This window comes from Microchirus variegatus (genome assembly GCF_963457635.1).
Source record: "Microchirus variegatus genome assembly, chromosome: 16".
NCBI classification, from domain to species: domain Eukaryota; kingdom Metazoa; phylum Chordata; class Actinopteri; order Pleuronectiformes; family Soleidae; genus Microchirus; species Microchirus variegatus.
The window spans coordinates 4723759-4745357 of NC_139817.1; the positions used below are offsets into that span (position 1 = coordinate 4723759).

A 21599-nucleotide genomic window follows, 5' to 3' on the forward strand; every position below is an offset into this window, starting at 1 on the left:
TATTTCATACACACGTTATACCTTCAAATTAGTATTTAAATGCCATATTTTTGTAATATATAATATACAGACACTAGCTTATTAATAAAAAGATCTACCTTAAGAAAGGCTTCCTTCTGCTCCAGGTGTTTACTGATCAGCGGTAGAAGGTGCTCGGTGTCGGCCGACGTTCCCAGTTTGTCGTGGCTGCCGCACCAGTCCTCGTCCCGGCGATACTCCTGCTCCAGGCTTTCCAACACGCTGCACACCTGAGTCAAAAAAAGAGTTCTGTAAAAAAACACCCTCCAGACCTCAGATAGATCGAGAAAACACCGCCACCGTTACCTGTTCGGACGTCTTGTAAAAGGCCACAGAGGCGTTGACCAGCTTGAGGCGGTCCTCCATCTTCAGCATCAGCTGCTGCCAGTGCACGGCCACTTTCTCCGCGCAGTTGCGAATTGCCTCCGGGTCGTAGTGACCGGCCTGAAGCATCATCTGCAACAGAAACAGTCCAAAATGTCAAGAAAGATGATATTTATTAAAAAATTCCCTCAGTGTTTGGATTAAACTGTCAGGTTTTACTTATTTAACTTCATCCTAAAGCAGATAAAGATATTTTGTCATGTTACGGCATCAAAACATCACAATATCCACAAACTTCTCTTTCATCTTTGTCCCTTGCAGTTACACGTATTGACCACTAGATGGTACACTACCTTGTTTTATGTTAAAAATTATAATTATTATTTACATATCAAGAGTCAAAATAGAGTTATTTAAGTAGTAAAATCAAAATATGGTCATATAGAATGAACCCAAGATGTAAAAATATTAAAATGGAGCAATAATAAAATTTAAAATATGTAAATACAGAGAAATTACTGAATTGAGAAGAGAAAATATTTAAAAAAAGATATGTATAGTGTAACGATTTATGGTTTTTGTGCTGATATAAGAACAGCAAGAAGAAATAAAGGTCACATTTTACTGTAAACCCTGAAATAATAGATTCAAAGAGGCACAAGGAGTCAATATTAAAATGATTATTGATCAATTTCTCATTTACTTTGATAATCAAATGTTCAGTTGAAGTTCTTCCGTTTTTTTTGACTTCCTAATTGTGAATATTTTCAGGTTTCTATTGCAAAAAAAACCCCAGAAACGTTCAATATCTGTGGTTTATGGAGATATTCGAAGACATATTTTGAGATTAAGGGAAAAAATATGCGTCATTTGTCACAATATTCTGATATTTTATGACCAAGATCAAGAAAAACAACCCACCTCGGCTTTTTGCTGCACCTGCAGAGCGCTCTGATGAGTCTTCTGTAGGGAGTTTGCGTGGAAGAGCGACTGAAAGAGGAAGAAGAAGAAGAAGAGAGTTAGCATTAATTTAAAAATCACTCATGAGTTGAACTCTGCTTTAAAAGGTTCCCCGCGGAACCATCGTCATCTGACCTCCATTAACGCTATGGATCGCCGGGGTTTTATGTGATGTTTTATGAGACTTTTGCACACGAGGATGCGCTCGCTCTGTCCACATTATTTTACTCGCACACAAATGGAAGTCACATGTTAAGGAAAATACTGTATGTATACACACATACGGTTTCAAACCGGCAAGGAAATGCATTCAGGAAGTCTTGTGGCGAGCACGGCTGGTTGTAAACAAACAAGAAAAAGTCCACAAGGAAATATTAAGTGTAATAAAAGGCACTTTGTTCACAAATAATCACGTCAGCTTGGTAATTTTCAATCTCAGTGGAGGGAGAGTTAATCTGACAGTGAACCAACCAGCTTCACTTATTACGTCTCGGAGCGAAAGCATCTGCAATAATTACCCCAGTAATTATAAACTCGCTTCAGGTCCAGTTTAGTCTCGACGGGGGCAGATTTTTTATGTTTTATGCGAGTAATTATGGTCTTAAAAAAACCCGCAATTTCATTACTTTTAATGCGTTTCCCAGGAGGAGCAGCGCTAGAGTCAAAGTATACAGTTTTTAAAGGGGCGTGTCAAGTGAAAACAAACAAAAAATCATAAAAAAAAAAGCTTCTTTACAATAGCAGTAGGCGGCAAAATTAGCTTAGAACAATATCTGTGATGATATTTCATGGAATTTCAACATAAAATGCTCATTTTGATATGGGACAATACCTTATTTCACAATAAAGCACATTTATGATGTTGAATTAATGGATTAATTAAAAAAACTAGTGCTTTGCACGTTAGCGGCAGTTAACGGTGTCAACATTAACGCACATTAACGCATTGTGCGTTTACATAAGTTTCCGTAAGCACGTTTCCAAAGACGGGCGTGACGTCATGTTAACGTGCCGCGGCACCGGAGTCCAGGCACTGTTTACCACTGTTAACTGGAAAAAGACGCGCATGACGCCATGTTTTTACGTAAACATGGTCACCATGTACCGTGCTAAAGGAGCTAAAGGAGCTAACGGAGATAACTGGCTTACCAGTTAGATCGGTAAGCTCCTTTAGTAGTCATCCATATCGACTAACCGGAAAAAGACGCGTGACGCCATGTTTACGTGCCGCGGCACCAGAGTCAAAGCACCGTTAACCAGTTAGCTTCGTTAGCTCCTTTAGCGCCATTAGTGGGCCTACAGTAGTAGGCCTAACTACTAACCGCCTAACTGCAGCGGTCTGTTTATTAAACGAAAAGAGCAGCAGCGCTACAAATAACCAGCGTACCTGAATACTGTGTATGTGTGCATCTGTTTTTAAAGTTTAGCGTTACTTTAGAGACTCATTTTAACAATCGGAAGTCACGTTAACATAACGTCACGCATGGCTTTTTCCGCTCAGTCGTCATGGAAACGCATCATGCGCTAATGTGCGTTAGCGTTGGCGCCGTTAACGTGGCAAGCACTAAAAAAAACATACAGAAATAACTCAGTTTGAGACTTCTGTCTATAATGTGTTTGTGTGTGTGTGTGAACTCATCTGCTCCCATTCAAATCAATGCATACTGAAATAATTATTAGTGAAACGCAGTAATCCTGGTTTTAGGAGCAGTAATTGGGATGTATGCACATATGCAGTGTGTGTGTGTGTGTGAGAGTGTGTGTGAGAGTGTGTGTGTGTGTGTGTGTGTGTGTGTGTGTGTGTGTGTGTGTGTGTGTGTGTGTGTGTGTGTGTGTGTGTGTGTGTGTGTGTGTGAGAGTGTGTGTGCACCTCTATGGCCATCTGGAACTGTTCGTGTTCCCTCTGCAGCTGCTCGGCCTCAGACAGAGAGCTGGCATTGACCATGCTGGCGTTCAGCATCGACTCGCCGTTACGGATCCAACCCAACACCTGGAGAGAGACACACACATGGACAAAACAGTGTGACAACAATGTGACAAGAACAATGACGGACGACAGACAGCGTGTGTGTGTGTGTGAGAGAGGGAAAATTCTCCCACACTGTTTGTAATAAAACGTGTGCAAACAGGTACAGAGGTTAATATGACACAGATGCTGAGTGGATATAAACTCTTTGAGAACATTTCATGTTTGACAAGAGTGTTTATTCTTAAGGAAATCTCTAAGTAAATCGAAAACACAAGCACACTCATTCTCGTACAGCATATTTAGCGGGGACACTCACTTAACTAATGCATTCCCTAACCCTTAATTTAACCTTAAAATTAACCAAAATCCTCATTAGGACCCTTAAAAAAACAAGTTTTAACCTTGAAAAAGCTCATGACAACCGGCCAAAATACTACTATAAACATGTCATAACTGATTCAGAACAGCGATATCTAAACGTATAACTTGCTCCTGGTCCTTCTTCTGTCCCCCACCTTTCGCCACAACCTGTCTAGGCAGATGGCCGCACATCTTTGAGTCCGGTTCTAGAAATTGATAAAAGCAATATTGATGTTTTCACCCAGAAAAATTCCAAAAGAAAAAACACGGAGAATTGGCCACAAGGCATGTTCTAAAAATGTTAATTTATGCAAAATGTAATATTTTAGCAAGTAAAATGTCTTAAACGTTGTGAGTTTTAGCACACACGGCGTGGAAATTGATTTAAATCACACAAAAAGGTGTTGTACTGCGCATCCTTATGATGTTTCAAGGTCAGTCAAAGTGTTAATTGAAACTGCACGTTTTGTTTTTAACAATCAAAAACAAAATAGTGCCAGGAATTATTCTGACTGTGTTAATTTAATAACTTAAACAACACGTAAACAGGACTATCGTATAATCCATTATGTCGTGACTTGACCTACATTGTGACCAATAATTAGTGCGGTTTACCGGGACGATGACCGGCTGGTTTTAATATGAAAAATAACAATAATAATAATAATGCGAATAAGAAGGAGAAGAGTGAGGGTGTAGCAGCAGCATGGGCGTGTGTGTGTGTGTGTGTGTGTGTTATTAGCACACACCGTCATAAACCTCATAAATTATTCAGTCGTATCCTTCTCCAGCAGCCGCCGGCTTCCTGTCTCCACGCAGCAGCACATTCATATTCACATCTGCTTATTTCAATTTATTCAGCGGTGTTTGCAAGAGAGCGATAACCAATAATCACATTATTATGTCAAGTATCAAGCAATACATTTGAGTCACTAAAACGTAATTTCGTAAACTTTTGAGGACCTATTTTGTGTATTTTATGTTATTTTCAATGAAAATACTGTATATAATTGCTTTACACCAGACCCAGAGTGTACGACTGTATCTGCCTAGACAGGTTGGGGTAGAAGGGAGGAGACATTTTTGTCATGTTTATGAAATATGGTAACGGCTACAAGCGGGTGATGTTCCATACAGATCCAGTGGCAGAGAATGTAAAAATTGTCAGGGTTTGCCCGCGTTTACCTGTTTAACCTCGGCCTGTAGGTGGCGCAGCTGCAGGGTCTGCTCCAGCCGCGCGTGCGTGTGCTGCGCGTTCACCTCCACCTCCTGCTGCTTCTCGTGGAGGAACTCCAGCAGCTCCTGAACCTGCGACGCCAAGTCCATGTCCTTCTCCCCGGTCAGTTCGATCCCTGATAAAAAAAAAACAAGAGTTATAGCATTTTTTATTCAACTATTTCCACATGACGATAAACGCTTCGAATTTTCCGCAGTCCTGATGCTAAGCTAAAATGATGACTTTAATCTTGCCATCTTTGTCTCAAATCCAAAAACACTGAGCTATTTATAGAATGTCACAAATTAAAATGAACTACTCGAGTAGCGGGATGGATTTTTTTCCCCGACTGTTATTAAATGAATCATTTCCACATTGATTCGGCGTATTTTATCTTAAAATAACACATTTTTGCTTTTGTTTTGCAGCTGATTACCTTATTGATATTACACGATATTAACGTCTGCTCTGCAGGAGTGTAGTCTGTGGCACCAATGAACTATTAATGCCTCACTCAAGTTACTGGCACTGCTGAACAGAGACTGTGTGTGTGTGTGTGTGTGTGTGTAGGATAGATTTATCACTCCAGGGGGAAGACACAGTGACTAAAGCAGTGAACTCAGCCTGTATACTAACATGCACACCCACTTAGAGGATTGTGCTGTAATGATTATGTGAACCTAATTTTTTTCTCGGGCCACAGTTCAGCCTCAGGATTCCTATTGTTGAGTGTGCAGCTGTGGATCCAGATGGGAACTGGTGAACTATATATAGTATATAAAAAAAAAAACATTTCACACAAAGCTTATTTATTAAGGCCTTATCCACACGGAAACAGAAGCGTTCTACTGAAAAACATGGCTGTCTTTCAAGAAATATCGTTTAAAAACACAGACAAACCCCACTAAACGACTCCTAACGCTCCAAACAGAAGACGCAGAGGAGGACAATGGTGACAACAAAGTTAGAGAGAGGCGGGGCTAATGATGGGGTTTATTTACATTTTTCACTCTGGGACTTATTTTCCTAAAAATATAATTTTAAAGCTCCCCAAAGGACGCTTCCGTGTGGATAAAGAGCAGATTCATCAGATACGATAACCTATGCCTGGGCACCAAATATACCAAATATTCATATACATATGTATCGTACTGTACCGTATCGTAACTTATTGTATCATACTGTGCTGTATCTTATCATACTTTAGTAGTATCGTACCTTACCACATTGCATCGTATGGTATCGTACTGTAACTTATCGCACTGTAACTTCTTGTATCATACTGTGCCGTATCTTATCATACCTCAGTAGTATCGTACCTTACCGCATTGCATCGTACCGTAACTTATCGCATTGTAACTTGTTGTATCATACTGTGCCGCATCTTATCATACCTTAGTAGTATCATACCTTACCGCATTGTATCGCATGGTATCGTACTGTACCGCACCGTAACTTATCGTATTGTAACTTGTTGTATCATACTGTGCTGTATCTTATCATACCTTAGTAGCATCGTACCTTACCGCATTGCATCGTATAGTATGGTATCGCACTGTATCGTATCATATCATACTATCATATTGTAGTATGGTATTGTACCGCATCATATCATACTGTACTGTACCGTACCTTATTGTGCCGTATTGTACTATATCGTATCATACTGTGCCGTACTGGACGGTATTGCATCGCATTGTACCATATCATATTGTATCATATTTAATTGCAACTTATTGTATAAGTTAAGATAATGTGCCCTATCTTATCGTACCGTATTGCATCGTTTGGTATGGTATTGTACCGGATCTCTCTAAATCTTGCCTACCTGAAGCTTGAACCTCCATAATGTACTGGTGCAAGTCCTGACCCTGCTGCATCACTTCGTACGTCATGTTGTTCATGGCCGCCTTCCGCTCCGCGTGCCGTTTCAGCCGCTGCTCTGCCAGGCTGATGTCCTCGGCGCCGCCGGACAAGGAGCCGCTGCTGCTGCTGCTGCTTCCCGAGCGGCTCGTGTCGTTCAGCTGACGAGACAGGTCCTCGTTCCAGGCGTCCAACTCTGCTGTAACCTACAAAAATAAATGTAATAATAAAAACAGAGGAAATAAGGAATGAGGCGATGGTGTGGTCTTTTTTTTTGTTATCTCCTTTCTTTCGGAATATCCAGAGCCTGTAGCTCTGTTTTTAAATGCTAGGATGTTACATTTGTCACAGAAGGTGTGAAGTAATGCTGGGGGACGACTTGGTCGTACTTCTTCACGGCGATCTGCTCTTTGCCCTTTAAAGAGCAGCTGCATCACTGTCAAAATAAATGAAAGCACGCGGCCCGAGGCCTTTTTTGGTTGAGCTGACACTGAAACCGAACGCACGCTCGGCCTCGCTGACCTCGATTGTGTACTGCTCAAAGATGCGCAGCTGCAGGAAGATGTCGAGTTTGATCTTGCGCTCGTGGAACAGCTCCTCCATCTGGCCCTGGGCCTCGTCCAGCTGCTGCAGCACCCCCTGGATGTGCGCAATGGAACTGCAGTGCGGCGTCTTGTTCGTCGACATGGCGGCGTCTCTGCGGAGAGTCGAGGAAATGACACAGTGTAGGGTTCATATTTAAAACGAATGATTAAAATAATTGTCTGAACTGAACAACTTTGATTTAACTATATATTACGATACAAAAACCAAAAACTAGAGTGTTCAATTACTATATGAAGAAGAGTGAAGCTACATGAGTATATAGCGTGTTTGTTCAGCTCACATTATTCAATTTCCCATTACAGGCATAACCGTAAAAGAAAATGAAATATGATGAAGGCAGAAGGTAATTACCCAAAAGAAAAACTATTCATATTTATGTAGCAGGATTGTAATTATTATTATTCATAATCTTACCCATGAGGCTGAAATTATTTTTTTCCAACGTGTAAAATGATTAATCCTTCTCTTGATTTTATAACTTTATAAATATTAATATCATTAGCTCGGTATTGATTTTTTTTCCTCTCCCTCCCAAATGCCGCCATGAATAATAATAATAATATATATTTTTTTTTTATTACCTGAGCTGCTGTATTAATTCCTCTCCCTCTTTAATCACGTTGAGTGTTGCCTCGAGTGTGGCCGTCTGCTGCTGCTGAAACTGCTGGATCAGAGTCTGGACCGAATCCACCGAGTCGCAGCACACTTCGTCCAGGAGCTGCTTCTGGAGCTCCTCCATCCACGACCACAGCTGGACAGAGAGAACACAGGGGTAAATGTGAGATAAAGGCACGCTGAAAACACCTTAAAGGTCGTTGATGACGTTAGCTGTCCCACCTCCTTCGTGTGCGTATGGAAGGAGACGGACATGTCGAGCAGTAGCTTTCTGTGCTCCACTCGTCGGACAAAGTCCTGGATCCGGACCTCCAGGTGCCGCGCGGCCTTGTAGATCTCCTCCGGGTCGCACTCTCCGGTCTGAGCCAGCTGCTCTGCCGCCTCCAGCAGTTTGTCTGCATTAGTGTACGTGTTCTGAAAGGGAGACGCAGACACCTTCATCATCATCGACAGCAACAACAACAACAACCATTAACTGCCACTGCTACGGAAAGTTGCTGCTATGCACTTCAGATATAATTATGTTCACTTTGTTAAATACTCCTTAATCACTACATCACATGGCAGCAACTCAATGCATTCAGGGATGTTGACGTGGTCAAGAAGGTGATTTAAGTGACTTTGAACATCTACCATCTCTAGAGTTGGTCCACAAATGAGTAAAAATACATTGTTGATGAAAGAGATAGTGGAGAATTGGTTTAAAAATTATAGAAAAACAACAGTAATCCAAACCCTTTCTTGTGTGTAACTAATAAAGTGGCCGATAAGCGCGTGTGAGCTTCATATCTTTAATGTTTCAAGGCGCTAATCCGATCAGAACCTGACGGAAACTCACAGGTTGTACCTTTAAAATCTAAAAAAAAAATTACATTCGTACTCCAAAATAGCTAGGTTTGGTCACTTCCTGGATCCTGGGCTTGTATGTCACTTACATGACAACACCCGAACGCAACACTTTAAAGATTCTAGCAAATTCTGACAGCGTTAGCTAACGGAAAAAAAGTTAGCCAACAGTTAGTGTTACTTTTCCACAAGAAACGCAGCACTAAAAGTGTCCAAGCATAAAAAATGGCCACTGGGTTTCTAAAAGAACAAAAAGAATACATTTCAGACATTAGCATTAAGCTAGGCAGGGCTAACTCTGATAACATTAGCTTGGCTAAGGATGAAGATTAGTTCTCTCAGACTTAACCAGGTTTAGACAGAAAAATGCAAAGTTTTGACATCCGTTTTAAAGTTTTCTTTAAATATTTAAGTCAGTCAAAGTAAAAAAAAACAGTCAGTCAGATTTGTTTCTGAGAATGCTAATTCCAGTCGCTGCTAATCAATAACCCATTTCCTGTTTCTACATTCTCTCGTTCCAAAAAAAAAGGGACTAAGAGCGTAAGAGTATTAAAGCTTCACAGGGAATAAATGGATTACTGTCAGACTATTCTGGTAAGTATAAGGGATTATGACTCTAATATTTCACATCAGGGAGTCCATCCCGTATGAGATGTTTCGGGAATCCTGGAGGTTTGGGGAGTGGTGGCGTGCCTAGAGAGATTTTTTTAAGGATACAGACGCATTTTAGATTACAGTATGAATATTTCAGATGACGCTAAGAGATTATTATTATTACTATTTTGGTTTCTGACTGGAATACACAAGCCAGAATCTGACATTTTAGGTCATTAACAAAATATTATATTGATTAAATGCATCATGAAGTGACGCGGGAAAACCAAAAATCAGGTGGTGCTAAAAATAAAAGCTGCTCCACACACTCCATCGACAACCCCATTACCTTCCCCTGTACTTTTTATTGTAAATAAGTAAATGAAAATTGGTTTCCTGTAGCTCGCCGTGCAGGAATAGACATTAAAATGAGTAATTTTTGACAGATTTGGCATTACTTTCAACTCCCGATCACGCCATTTTCGCTGAGTCATACTGTTTCCCCGTTTCTGTTTGGTTCCATTGGTGGAGCAGATAATCACATGTAGATGAGCAGAGCTACAATTAAAACAGCTGTAATGATGATGGTAATAGGACATAAAAGCCCCCCAAAAAAACCTGAATTAAAACGGATGTCTACGTACTGTATGTCATTGATTGTGCATAAACAAAGACGGGGGGAAAAGTGCACTATGGGTAAACTTCCATACATATTCATGCGCTGGCATGTGTCTTAAATGTGCGCTCAATTTATTCATGATATGTGCATTGCTAAAGGGAAAGTTTTACCAAAAACTGCTGACCCAAACGAAGCTAATCCACTGCAGGTTGTGAAGGTTAATCCTAATCCAGAGTGTAAACGTTAGCGTACACAACTTTCACAGGGATTAACATTCACTCTTTCGTTGTATTATCGCTTCAATGAAACACTGCACTTGTCCAGCGTCGTGGAACACATTAATCTCAGAGAAGCACTCAAATTGAGAAAAAAGCCTTGATAAGACGGCACACAGGTGGCGGCACTTCAGATTAATGTAGGGAGAGTGGCAAATGACGGAATAAGATTAGACTAAAAAAAACTAAGACGATAATATGTAGACAAAACATTTTCAGAGGGTTTTCAGGCATATTTAATTATTGCAGTGCGATTAGGGATTTAAAGCTGTTATGTTGTTTGTCTGTAATCTGTAAAAATATGTACTCCGAAACCGAAGAGGGAGTTATGTTGAGAAAAACGCGAAAAAAGCAACCGGAAATTGCAAAATTCCGCCTTAAAATCGTATTTTAATAGTATAGTATTGTACTGTACCGGATTAAAAACAGAAAATGCTAAATTTTTGCCATCCCTGTTGATGATGATGATTTAAAATGATATACTCCGAAACTGTAGGGGGAGCTGTTGAGGAAAACACAAAAAAAGCAACCGGAATTGCAAATTTCCACCTTAAAATTGGATTTTAATCGTACGGTACTGTACTGTACCGGATTAAAAACACAGCAAATGCTACATTTTTGCCATCCCTGTTGATGATGATGATGATGTAAAAATATGTACTCTGAAACTGTAGGGGGAGCTCTCTGGAGAAATAACGTGGAAAAAGCAATAATTCAGACTTAAAAGCTCAGTCTCCAAGTCGCTAATATGCTTTTCGAGTTCAAATATGACAGAAAAATAAATCAAAACATTGACTTCCAACTGTGTCTCATCCAATTTAAATCCCTTAAATTTCAAACCCCATGTCATTTAAATATAATCTGAGCCCCTCCCCCCAAAGTTAGCATACAGTATATAACAGCCTGAGGTGATCTCTGACATGCTAAGCTTATACCAACACATGTTCCTAATGCGTTTGCTGAATAACAAACGTCGCGTCTTGAAGCCTCTGTTTACACAACAAACGGCATCTTAGTTTTCTGCCGAGACCTTTAAAGTGTCTCTATGTTCTGCTTCCAAACCGTTTGCCCTCAAAACCTCAGTTCCTGTGTTTCGTACATGATAGAGTGCAGCAATAAAATTGGGGAATGGATAACATCTTCTGCAAATTTTTTTTTTTCGTCAGGGAAAAAGGGGCTCGTGACCATAAATGGTTGTGCAGAGGCATATGTCTTCATGCTTCCTGCCACCAGCAGCCATGGTGGTTTTGAAAATTTGGGATTAATCAAGAGGCGAGATTACTTGCAGATGCTCGCGAGCAAGGCAGGCGGATAAACATTTGATTAAAAAAAAACCTTTTTCGTGGTAGGAGAGGATCTTGTTCTCGTTTCGTAACATGGGCAATACTTAAATCTAGACATGACGAGAAGACACGATCCTAAAGAAGATAGGTAGAATTTGAGGAACTTCTCAAGTATTTTAGACGCAATTTATATCAGGGAGGAGCGAGGATGTCCCTCATCACTCAAATGAATCCTTGCCATATTTGTGGTTGTGTTTCTAGATGCTGTCACTAATAGGGCTGCTAACAGTTTGCTGGCTGGTGTCACTGTTTTCCCCAAACGTCTTTGTTTCTGGGCTTTGTTCAGCACGTGAAGCCAAAAATGGCAAAACACTTCGCCAGTCCATCGTTTTTTGAATTTTCTAGATATCACAAAAGGTCTATGGGAGTTACGGTAAGGGATGGTCACAGAAGGGTTAAGAGATACACTACCGTTGAAAAGTTTGGGGTCACCGATACAATTTGTTCATCCAAAGAGTTGCAAAACAATAGTCCAATAGCCTTCTAACACGATTAGCAAACACAATGTACCATTAGACCACTGGAGAGATGGTTGCTGGAAATGGGCCTCTATACACTATTAGAAATAAGGGTTCCAAAAGTGTTCTTCTACAAGGTTTACAAGGATTTTCAAGTTTCTTGGTGACACTAATGTTTCCAGTAAGGACCATTTTGATCCAGAGAACCCTTTAAAACCCCCTTGTACACTCTCTCATTGTCTCATGGATCCCCCACACGAGAAGACGGACTCACCTGAGCGACGTCTTCAAAGTCGTCGTGTCTTTTCTGCAGGGCGCGCGCTCGGTGGAGGGATTTCCCGACGCCGGTGTGTTTGCTGAGGAAGGCCTCGCCGTGGTTCTCGATCCAGTCCATCACCTGCAATAGACATACGGTTATTCCTGGCGCTGCACGTTTTCATTTTTCATTCCTTGAGAGTATGTGAACAGATCAGCAGCACCGACAAAAAAAAAAGGTCCCAGACCTAATGAATTAAAGATGAATCGGATGAAACCTTCATGATCTGAGTGGGGGAAATGTAGGTCACTGCCGCTGAAGAAGATGCTGAATATTCAGCATCCGTGTTCCATCATATACTCCTTTTCCTTATTAAACGGTGAAAAAGCTTAACACTGTGTGGCTGTGAAGGACGTACATAATTACTCTTTTTAAGTGTTTCTGTCACCGATTATTACATTTTTAGAAGCACACCTGTGACACAGACTGTTCTGTATTTTGGTCATATGTAGATTTTTTGGTAGTTTATTGTTCTCTTTCATAATATTTCGTTCGATGTCTCACTATGGGATGCATGCCCCCTGCTGAAGCATTAATCTCATTACGCCAATCCTGATTGGCTGGTGAACGTTTCTGTCCCACCTACCATCTTGCGTCCAGGGCTAACTGGCTAAACTGTCCACACACGGATCTTATTAGCTTTATTAGCTTCATTTAGCTTCTGTCGAAGGGCGCTAGTAGCCTTGGCTTTATTTGCTTCGTCGGTCACACCAGATAAACTTTATAGGTCAAGATTATATTTTATTTGGGACAAAAACAGTGTAATTTCAAAATAAAGGTCGCAGAATCTCGGCCTAGGTTGAAAAATATGACATTTTAAAAGCATCACAGCAGCTGTGCACATTCTCTGTGTGTTTCTCAGTGTGAATAAACAGAAAACAGGTGACGTTTTATGTCCGAGATGAAGTCATATAATCATACTGGTGTGAGGAGACGTGTGTGAACACAGCAGTGACGCACACGACACACTCGCTATCACGCCGAATAATATCCTGTGTGTCTTGCTCATCCTGTATCGCAGTCTGCATCGCAGCCTCTCGCTCTGAGGTCGTGAGCACATAAAAATTTAAATGCATATTTTGGGTTTGACTGAGGCGAAACCGCATCTTAAAACCCTAACGCGGGCGGCTCAAACTTCACATTTTGAAAACTGACTCTCCTTTGACGGTAACCTCTGCTCCCAGAGGAACACATTAACGCCGCCCGCTCCACGCTGCGTCTCTGGGCCTTGAAGAGACGATGACGACGACGACGTACGGCCGTAACTCACGACGAAGGTCACCGCAAGGTCATAAACGCTCTCAAACTACCTTTGTTTGAATGTGCGAAGCCACACACCTAATATGTTCTCGTCCAACCTTTACTCCCCTCTCTCGCTTCCTCTCTGGGGTCACATATAACCCCAACGCTGCTCGGAACAGCCCTGTTTTCTGCTCTGATTTATAGACAATTGCCATATGTGTGTGTGGACTCTTGCATGTCTCTGACCCACTGTGTGTGCGTGTGTGAGTGTGTGTCATCTCATAAAATCTGACGCATGACGAGTACAGCTGGCAGCGCTCCGTGTTCAATGGATTTATAACCCACTCATATGAACTCTCTCTCTATTTCTTATTTTTACTTTCTCTCTCTCTCTGGGGTCACATATACATGTTTGCATGGCTCATGCTTGATGCCCTAATTCTCTCTGTTTCCACTTCCTGCTACTGTTTCTGCTGATATACAGTAAAAGCAGCAGTGTCACTAACTCTAACCCTAGGTCCGATAAAAAAAACAGCCCACTATAACTGTCATTAAAATGCATTATTCTGACAATATGATGCAACGGTTGCACAATATATCTATTGCATTATTAATATCTGCATCATCGTAACAGTTTTACAGTGCTGATATTTGCCTGGGCCTGATGTCAGCTGCTTTGCATCATTTGTCACTTATATGAACTCGTAATCTTTAAAAAAAAGAGAAAACTTTGATGTTGCCTTATTTTAAGGGAGGGAAAAGTGAGCGCTCGAACGGACCTTGAACCTACTAAAAAACTGATTTTAACCATTTAATAAAAGACTTGCACACTAATACTCAAGTCTAATGATATTTAAAGAAAGATATTAATATAATTATCTTGTCTTTTTCCATTGGAAAAACCCTCACTCTCCTGCACCAAAGTCCATAGAGAAAACTAGCATTTTTAGCTCACGGTAAGATGGTCGTTTCTGGTTAACTGCTGCCGTGTTTGGTAAATTTGTGTCACTTGGGAAGTTAAAAACAAAGTTTTTCAAAACACAGAAGTCACAAAATGATGATTTAAACTTCCTAATGAAGGCAACAGTGGATCGACAACACCTGTGAGCTGTAAAGTAAAATCGATGGAGTTTGGTGTGAGGGAAGAGCGAGACGTTTGAAAAGCGACTGAAACTTTAGTTTCTAGTTGAAATAAAGCTGAAAACATATATTAAATATGCTATATATAATATATACTATATATAAATAGCTCATACAACCTCACATAATCCTGAATGTCAGAAACATCAAGATAAAACAGCCACACTTCAAAATACCCTCAGCTATGACTCTAAATGGGACGGCGGGGCTTTTTTTTTTTCTCGCAGTAATGCCGGCGGTATTTTGGTTGTACCTCATTCCTCGTGCATGACTTGTCAGTCCAACAATCACATTAAAGAAAATAAAATAATACCCCAAGACCTCTTTTCCTCCCACACTGTTGACTCTGCCGGATAAAAATATCCCTCGTGAAATATGACTTGTGGTATTAACTAAAGAGCTCCTGAACGCCTCTAAAACATCCAGGAATCCGTGCTGACACCTTTCCAAAAGAGGCAGAGAGTGTGTGTTAGTTAGAGTGTGAAACATGAGCCGCGGTACCAGCCGAGCACAGATCCACTCTCTGTGTGTGTGTGGAGTATTTTATCTCAGGAATTCTGTGTTACACGCAGCTGAGAGCCGATTCTCATCTGCAACGATGAGCAAAGGTCACCACACACACACACACACAGACGAACCGTGTGTTCTCTTGATTACACGCTTACATACAAGATTACACGCTCCCCTGTGGTTTTCGTCTGACCTCACGACATAAAACTCATTCAAACCCCCTTTTTTTAGAAAAGTAAAAACAGCAATAAAAGGTCTGTCGTGTGTTTTCGTACGTCTCAAAGGGCTGACGGGGACAAAAAACTAACTTAGCGTCTCGCGCTCGTTTTCAGTCTACATCACTTTTACGTTGTAGTAACGTGTGTGTGTGTGTGTGTGTGTGTTTGCGTACACACACCTGTTGCACATCTTGCTGGAACACACACAGCTGCAGCCGCTGGTGCAGTCGCACTTTCCGATGCTGCCAAATATTCTCCAGACGCCGCTGATGGTGGAGAACCTCGTGAACCACGTCCAGGATGCAGTGAACCTGAGGAAACGAGACATATCTTTAATTTATGGCATTTATTTAAACGTGTGAGCCATTTGTCAGAACTAGGAGAGAAGATATCAATCATTTTTACTTTTTGTTTTTGAGACTAAATTCAGCTCAGTGTCAAAGTGTTTCAGGGCAAATGCATCATTTCCTGATATTCAAAAATTCATTTAAAATATTCCTTAAGAGATACACAAATATTTTCAACAGATCCTTGTTCAGGGCGAAACCGACTATTACGATGGTAAATTTCAAGTAATTCCGAGATACTTTTTGTTTTTTTGAAAGAAGTCAGCTCACTGTCAAAGTGTTTCAGGGCAAATGCATCATTTCCTGATTTTCAAAAATTCATTAAAAATATTCCTTAAGAGATACGCAAATATTTTCAACAGATCCTTGTTCAGGGCGAACCCGACTATTATGATGGTAAATTTCAAGTAATTCCGAGATACTTTTTGTTTTTTTGAAAGAAGTCAGCTCATTGTCAAAGTGTTTCAGGGCAAATGCATCATTTCCTGATTTTCAAAAATTCATTAAAAATATTCCTTAAGAGATACGCAAATAATTTCAACAGATCCTTGTTCAGGGCGAACCCGACTATTATGATGGTAAATTTCAAGTAATTCCGAGATACTTTTTGTTTTTTTGAAAGAAGTCAGCTCACTGTCAAAGTGTTTCAGGGCAAATGGATAATTTCCTGATTTTCAAAAATTCATTAAAAATATTCCTTAAGAGATACGCAAATATTTTCAACAGATCCTTGTTCAGGGCGAACCCGACTATTATGATGGTAAATTTCAAGTAATTCCGAGATACTTTTTGTTTTTTTGAAAGAAGTCAGCTCACTGTCAAAGTGTTTCAGGGCAAATGCATCATTTCCTGATTTTCAAAAATTCATTAAAAATATTCCTTAAGAGATACGCAAATATTTTCAACAGATCCTTGTTCAGGGCGAACCCGACTATTATGATGGTAAATTTCAAGTAATTCCGAGATACTTTTTGTTTTTTTGAAAGAAGTCAGCTCACTGTCAAAGTGTTTCAGGGCAAATGCATCATTTCCTGATTTTCAAAAATTCATTAAAAATATTCCTTAAGAGATACGCAAATATTTTCAACAGATCATTGTTCAGGGCGAACCCGACTATTATGATGGTAAATTTCAAGTAATTCCGAGATACTTTTTGTTTTTTTGAAAGAAGTCAGCTCACTGTCAAAGTGTTTCAGGGCAAATGCATCATTTCCTGATTTTCAAAAATTCATTAAAAATATTACTTAAGAGATACGCAAATATTTTCAACAGATCCTTGTTCAGGGCGAACCCGACTATTATGATGGTAAATTTCAAGTAATTCCGAGATACTTTTTGTTTTTTTGAAAGAAGTCAGCTCACTGTCAAAGTGTTTCAGGGCAAATGCATCATTTCCTGATTTTCAAAAATTCATTAAAAATATTCCTTAAGAGATACGCAAATATTTTCAACAGATCCTTGTTCAGGGCGAACACGACTATTATGATGGTAAATTTCAAGTAATTCCGAGATACTTTTAGTTTTTTTGAAAGAAGTCAGCTCACTGTCAAAGTGTTTCAGGGCAAATGCATCATTTCCTGATTTTCAAAAATTCATTAAAAATATTCCTTAAGAGATACGCAAATATTTTCAACAGATCATTGTTCAGGGCGAACCCGACTATTATGATGGTAAATTTCAAGTAATTCCGAGACACTTTTTGTTTTTTTGAAAGAAGTCAGCTCACTGTCAAAGTGTTTCAGGGCAAATGCATCATTTCCTGATTTTCAAAAATTCATTAAAAATATTCCTTAAGAGATACGCAAATATTTTCAACAGATCCTTGTTCAGGGCGAACCCGACTATTATGATGGTAAATTTCAAGTAATTCCGAGATACTTTTTGTTTTTTTGAAAGAAGTCAGCTCACTGTCAAAGTGTTTCAGGGCAAATGCATCATTTCCTGATTTTCAAAAATTCATTAAAAATATTCCTTAAGAGATACGCAAATATTTTCAACAGATCCTTGTTCAGGGCGAACCCGACTATTATGATGGTAATTTTCAAGTAATTCCGAGATACTTTTTGTTTTTTTGAAAGAAGTCAGCTCACTGTCAAAGTGTTTCAGGGCAAATGCATCATTTCCTGATTTTCAAAAATTCATTAAAAATATTCCTTAAGAGATACGCAAATATTTTCAACAGATCATTGTTCAGGGCGAACCCGACTATTATGATGGTAAATTTCAAGTAATTCCGAGATACTTTTTGTTTTTTTGAAAGAAGTCAGCTCACTGTCAAAGTGTTTCAGGGCAAATGCATCATTTCCTGATTTTCAAAAATTCATTAAAAATATTACTTAAGAGATACGCAAATATTTTCAACAGATCCTTGTTCAGGGCGAACCCGACTATTATGATGGTAAATTTCAAGTAATTCCGAGATACTTTTTGTTTTTTTGAAAGAAGTCAGCTCACTGTCAAAGTGTTTCAGGGCAAATGCATCATTTCCTGATTTTCAAAAATTCATTAAAAATATTCCTTAAGAGATACGCAAATATTTTCAACAGATCCTTGTTCAGGGCGAACCCGACTATTATGATGGTAAATTTCAAGTAATTCCGAGATACTTTTTGTTTTTTTGAAAGAAGTCAGCTCACTGTCAAAGTGTTTCAGGTCAAATGCATCTTTTCCTGATTTTCAAAAATTCATTAAAAATATTCCTTAAGAGATACGCAAATATTTTCAACAGATCCTTGTTCAGGGCGAACCCGACTATTATGATGGTAAATTTCAAGTAATTCCGAGATACTTTTTTTTTTTTTTTTAAAAGTCAGCTCACGTCAAAGTGTTTCAGGGCAAATGGATCATTTCCTGATTTTCAAAAATTCATTAAAAATATTCCTTAAGAGATACGCAAATATTTTCAACAGATCCTTGTTCAGTGCGAACCCGACTATTATGATGGTAAATTTCAAGTAATTCCGAGATACTTTTTGTTTTTTTGAAAGAAGTCAGCTCACTGTCAAAGTGTTTCAGGGCAAATGCATCATTTCCTGACTTTCAAAAATTCATTAAAAATATTCCTTAAGAGATACGCAAATAATTTCAACAGATCCTTGTTCAGGGCGAACACGACTATTATGATGGCAAATTTCAAGTAATTCCGAGATACTTTTTGTTTTTTTGAAAGAAGTCAGCTCACTGTCAAAGTGTTTCAGGGCAAATGCATCATTTCCTGATTTTCAAAAATTCATTAAAAATATTACTTAAGAGATACGCAAATATTTTCAACAGATCCTTGTTCAGGGCGAACCCGACTATTATGATGGTAAATTTCAAGTAATTCCGAGATACTTTTTGTTTTTTTGAAAGAAGTCAGCTCACTGTCAAAGTGTTTCAGGGCAAATGCATCATTTCCTGATTTTCAAAAATTCATTAAAAATATTCCTTAAGAGATACGCAAATATTTTCAACAGATCCTTGTTCAGGGCGAACCCGACTATTATGATGGTAAATTTCAAGTAATTCCGAGATACTTTTTGTTTTTTTGAAAGAAGTCAGCTCACTGTCAAAGTGTTTCAGGGCAAATGCATCATTTCCTGATTTTCAAAAATTCATTAAAAATATTCCTTAAGAGATACGCAAATATTTTCAACAGATCCTTGTTCAGGGCGAACCGGACTATTATGATGGTAAATTTCAAGTAATTCCGAGATACTTTTTGTATTTTTGAAAGAAGTCAGCTCACTGTCAAAGTGTTTCAGGGCAAATGCATCATTTCCTGATTTTCAAAAATTCATTAAAAATATTACTTAAGAGATACGCAAATATTTTCAACAGATCCTTGTTCAGGGCGAACCCGACTATTATGATGGTAAATTTCAAGTAATTCCGAGATACTTTTTGTTTTTTTGAAAGAAGTCAGCTCACTGTCAAAGTGTTTCAGGGCAAATGCATCATTTCCTGATTTTCAAAAATTCATTCAAAATATTCCTTAAGAGATACGCAAATATTTTCAACAGATCCTTGTTCAGGGCGAACCCGACTATTATGATGGTAAATTTCAAGTAATTCCGAGATACTTTTTGTTTTTTTGAAAGAAGTCAGCTCACTGTCAAAGTGTTTCAGGGCAAATGCATCATTTCCTGATTTTCAAAAATTCATTAAAAATATTCCTTAAGAGATACGCAAATATTTTCAACAGATCCTTGTTCAGGGCGAACCTGACTATAATGATGGTAAATTTCAAGTAATTCCGAGATACTTTTTGTATTTTTGAAAGAAGTCAGCTCACTGTCAAAGTGTTTCAGGGCAAATGCATCATTTCCTGATTTTCAAAAATTCATTAAAAATATTCCTTAAGAGATACGCAAATATTTTTCAACAGATCCTTGTTCAGGGTGAACCCGACTATTATGATGGTAAATTTCAAGTAATTCCGAGATACTTTTTGTTTTTTTGAAAGAAGTCAGCTCACTGTCAAAGTGTTTCAGGGCAAATGCATCATTTCCTGATTTTCAAAAATTCATTAAAAATATTCCTTAAGAGATACGCAAATATTTTTCAACAGATCCTTGTTCAGGGTGAACCCGACTATTATGATGGTAAATTTCAAGTAATTCCGAGATACTTTTTGTTTTTTTGAAAGAAGTCAGCTCACTGTCAAAGTGTTTCAGGGCAAATGCATCATTTCCTGATTTTCAAAAATTCATTAAAAATATTCCTTAAGAGATACGCAAATATTTTCAACAGATCCTTGTTCAGGGCGAACCCGACTATTATGATGGTAGATTTCAAGTAATTCCGAGATACTTTTTGTTTTTTTGAAAGAAGTCAGCTCACTGTCAAAGTGTTTCAGGGCAAATGCATCATTTCCTGATTTTCAAAAATTCATTAAAAATATTCCTTAAGAGATATGCAAATATTTTCAACAGATCCTTGTTCATGGCGATACCAACTATTATGATGGTAAATTTCAAGTAATTCCGAGATACTTTTTGTTTTTTGAAAAAAGTCAGCTCACTGTCAGTGTTTCAGGGCAATTGGATCATTTCCTGATTTTCAAAAATTCATTAAAAATATTCCTTAAGAGATATGCAAATATTTTCAACAGATCCTTGTTCAGGGCGATACCAACTATTATGATGGTAAATTTATATTTTAACCACATTGAACCACGACTGCACTCACCGCTTTGGAGTAATTGGCGGTGGCCGTCATGGAATCAGAGTTGCCGGGACTCAGAGGTCTCTGGAGGACGTCCAATAACGCTTTACCGTCCTGACTTACCTGCAAACACAAACATGGAAATGAGACGGCACACAGACAGTGAAGCAGAACAGTGAAGCCCAACAGACCAACTCTGCTTTCTTTTCTACAATCTCTGCTCTCCAAAACATGTATTTTCTAAACTAGCACTCTCGCAGCTAATTGCTTAATTACACACGGACTCGCACCAAGAGAATCTCTGGACCTCACACGAACAGGAAATCCTGTCTTTTTTCTTTCTGTAAAGAACGAGACAGTGCTTAAAAACACAAGGTGATAATAAACTTTTGTTCAGGGGTTATTATAGCTGTCTAAGGGCTGATTCAAATGCTGCTGCTGGGCCCACGTCTAAGTGCTTTTTGTATAAAAGTATGACTGACAAACTAATCAAGTCACTGGTTCAGCTGCGCGGGTTTTATTGGAGCAGGAACCTTTCTGGGCCGAGCTGTAAAAACAGCAAGACTGGCATCGACAGAAAGGATTTGCATAATGACACGCGGGATATAAAAACTC

At 39.1% G+C, this 21599-nt stretch overlaps 1 protein-coding gene across 6 annotated transcripts in view; it reads right to left on the reverse strand.

Annotated features, from left to right (window-relative positions):
• Window positions 1-21599, reverse strand: part of kalrna (kalirin RhoGEF kinase a) — a gene marked incomplete at both ends in the record, with an annotated part of 131532 nt that overhangs the window by 54587 nt on the left and 55346 nt on the right. For all 6 annotated transcript variants that reach the window (XM_083902657.1, XM_083902658.1, XM_083902655.1 and 3 more), the window contains 12 exons: window positions 99-248; window positions 325-474; window positions 1264-1332; window positions 3173-3292; window positions 4817-4983; window positions 6676-6916; window positions 7233-7407; window positions 7898-8067; window positions 8154-8345; window positions 12341-12463; window positions 15672-15803; window positions 21009-21107. In XM_083902657.1, coding sequence (XP_083758783.1) covers window positions 99-248; window positions 325-474; window positions 1264-1332; window positions 3173-3292; window positions 4817-4983; window positions 6676-6916; window positions 7233-7407; window positions 7898-8067; window positions 8154-8345; window positions 12341-12463; window positions 15672-15803; window positions 21009-21107 — 1788 coding nt within the window. The remainder of the gene's footprint in view (window positions 1-98; window positions 249-324; window positions 475-1263; window positions 1333-3172; window positions 3293-4816; window positions 4984-6675; window positions 6917-7232; window positions 7408-7897; window positions 8068-8153; window positions 8346-12340; window positions 12464-15671; window positions 15804-21008; window positions 21108-21599) is intronic.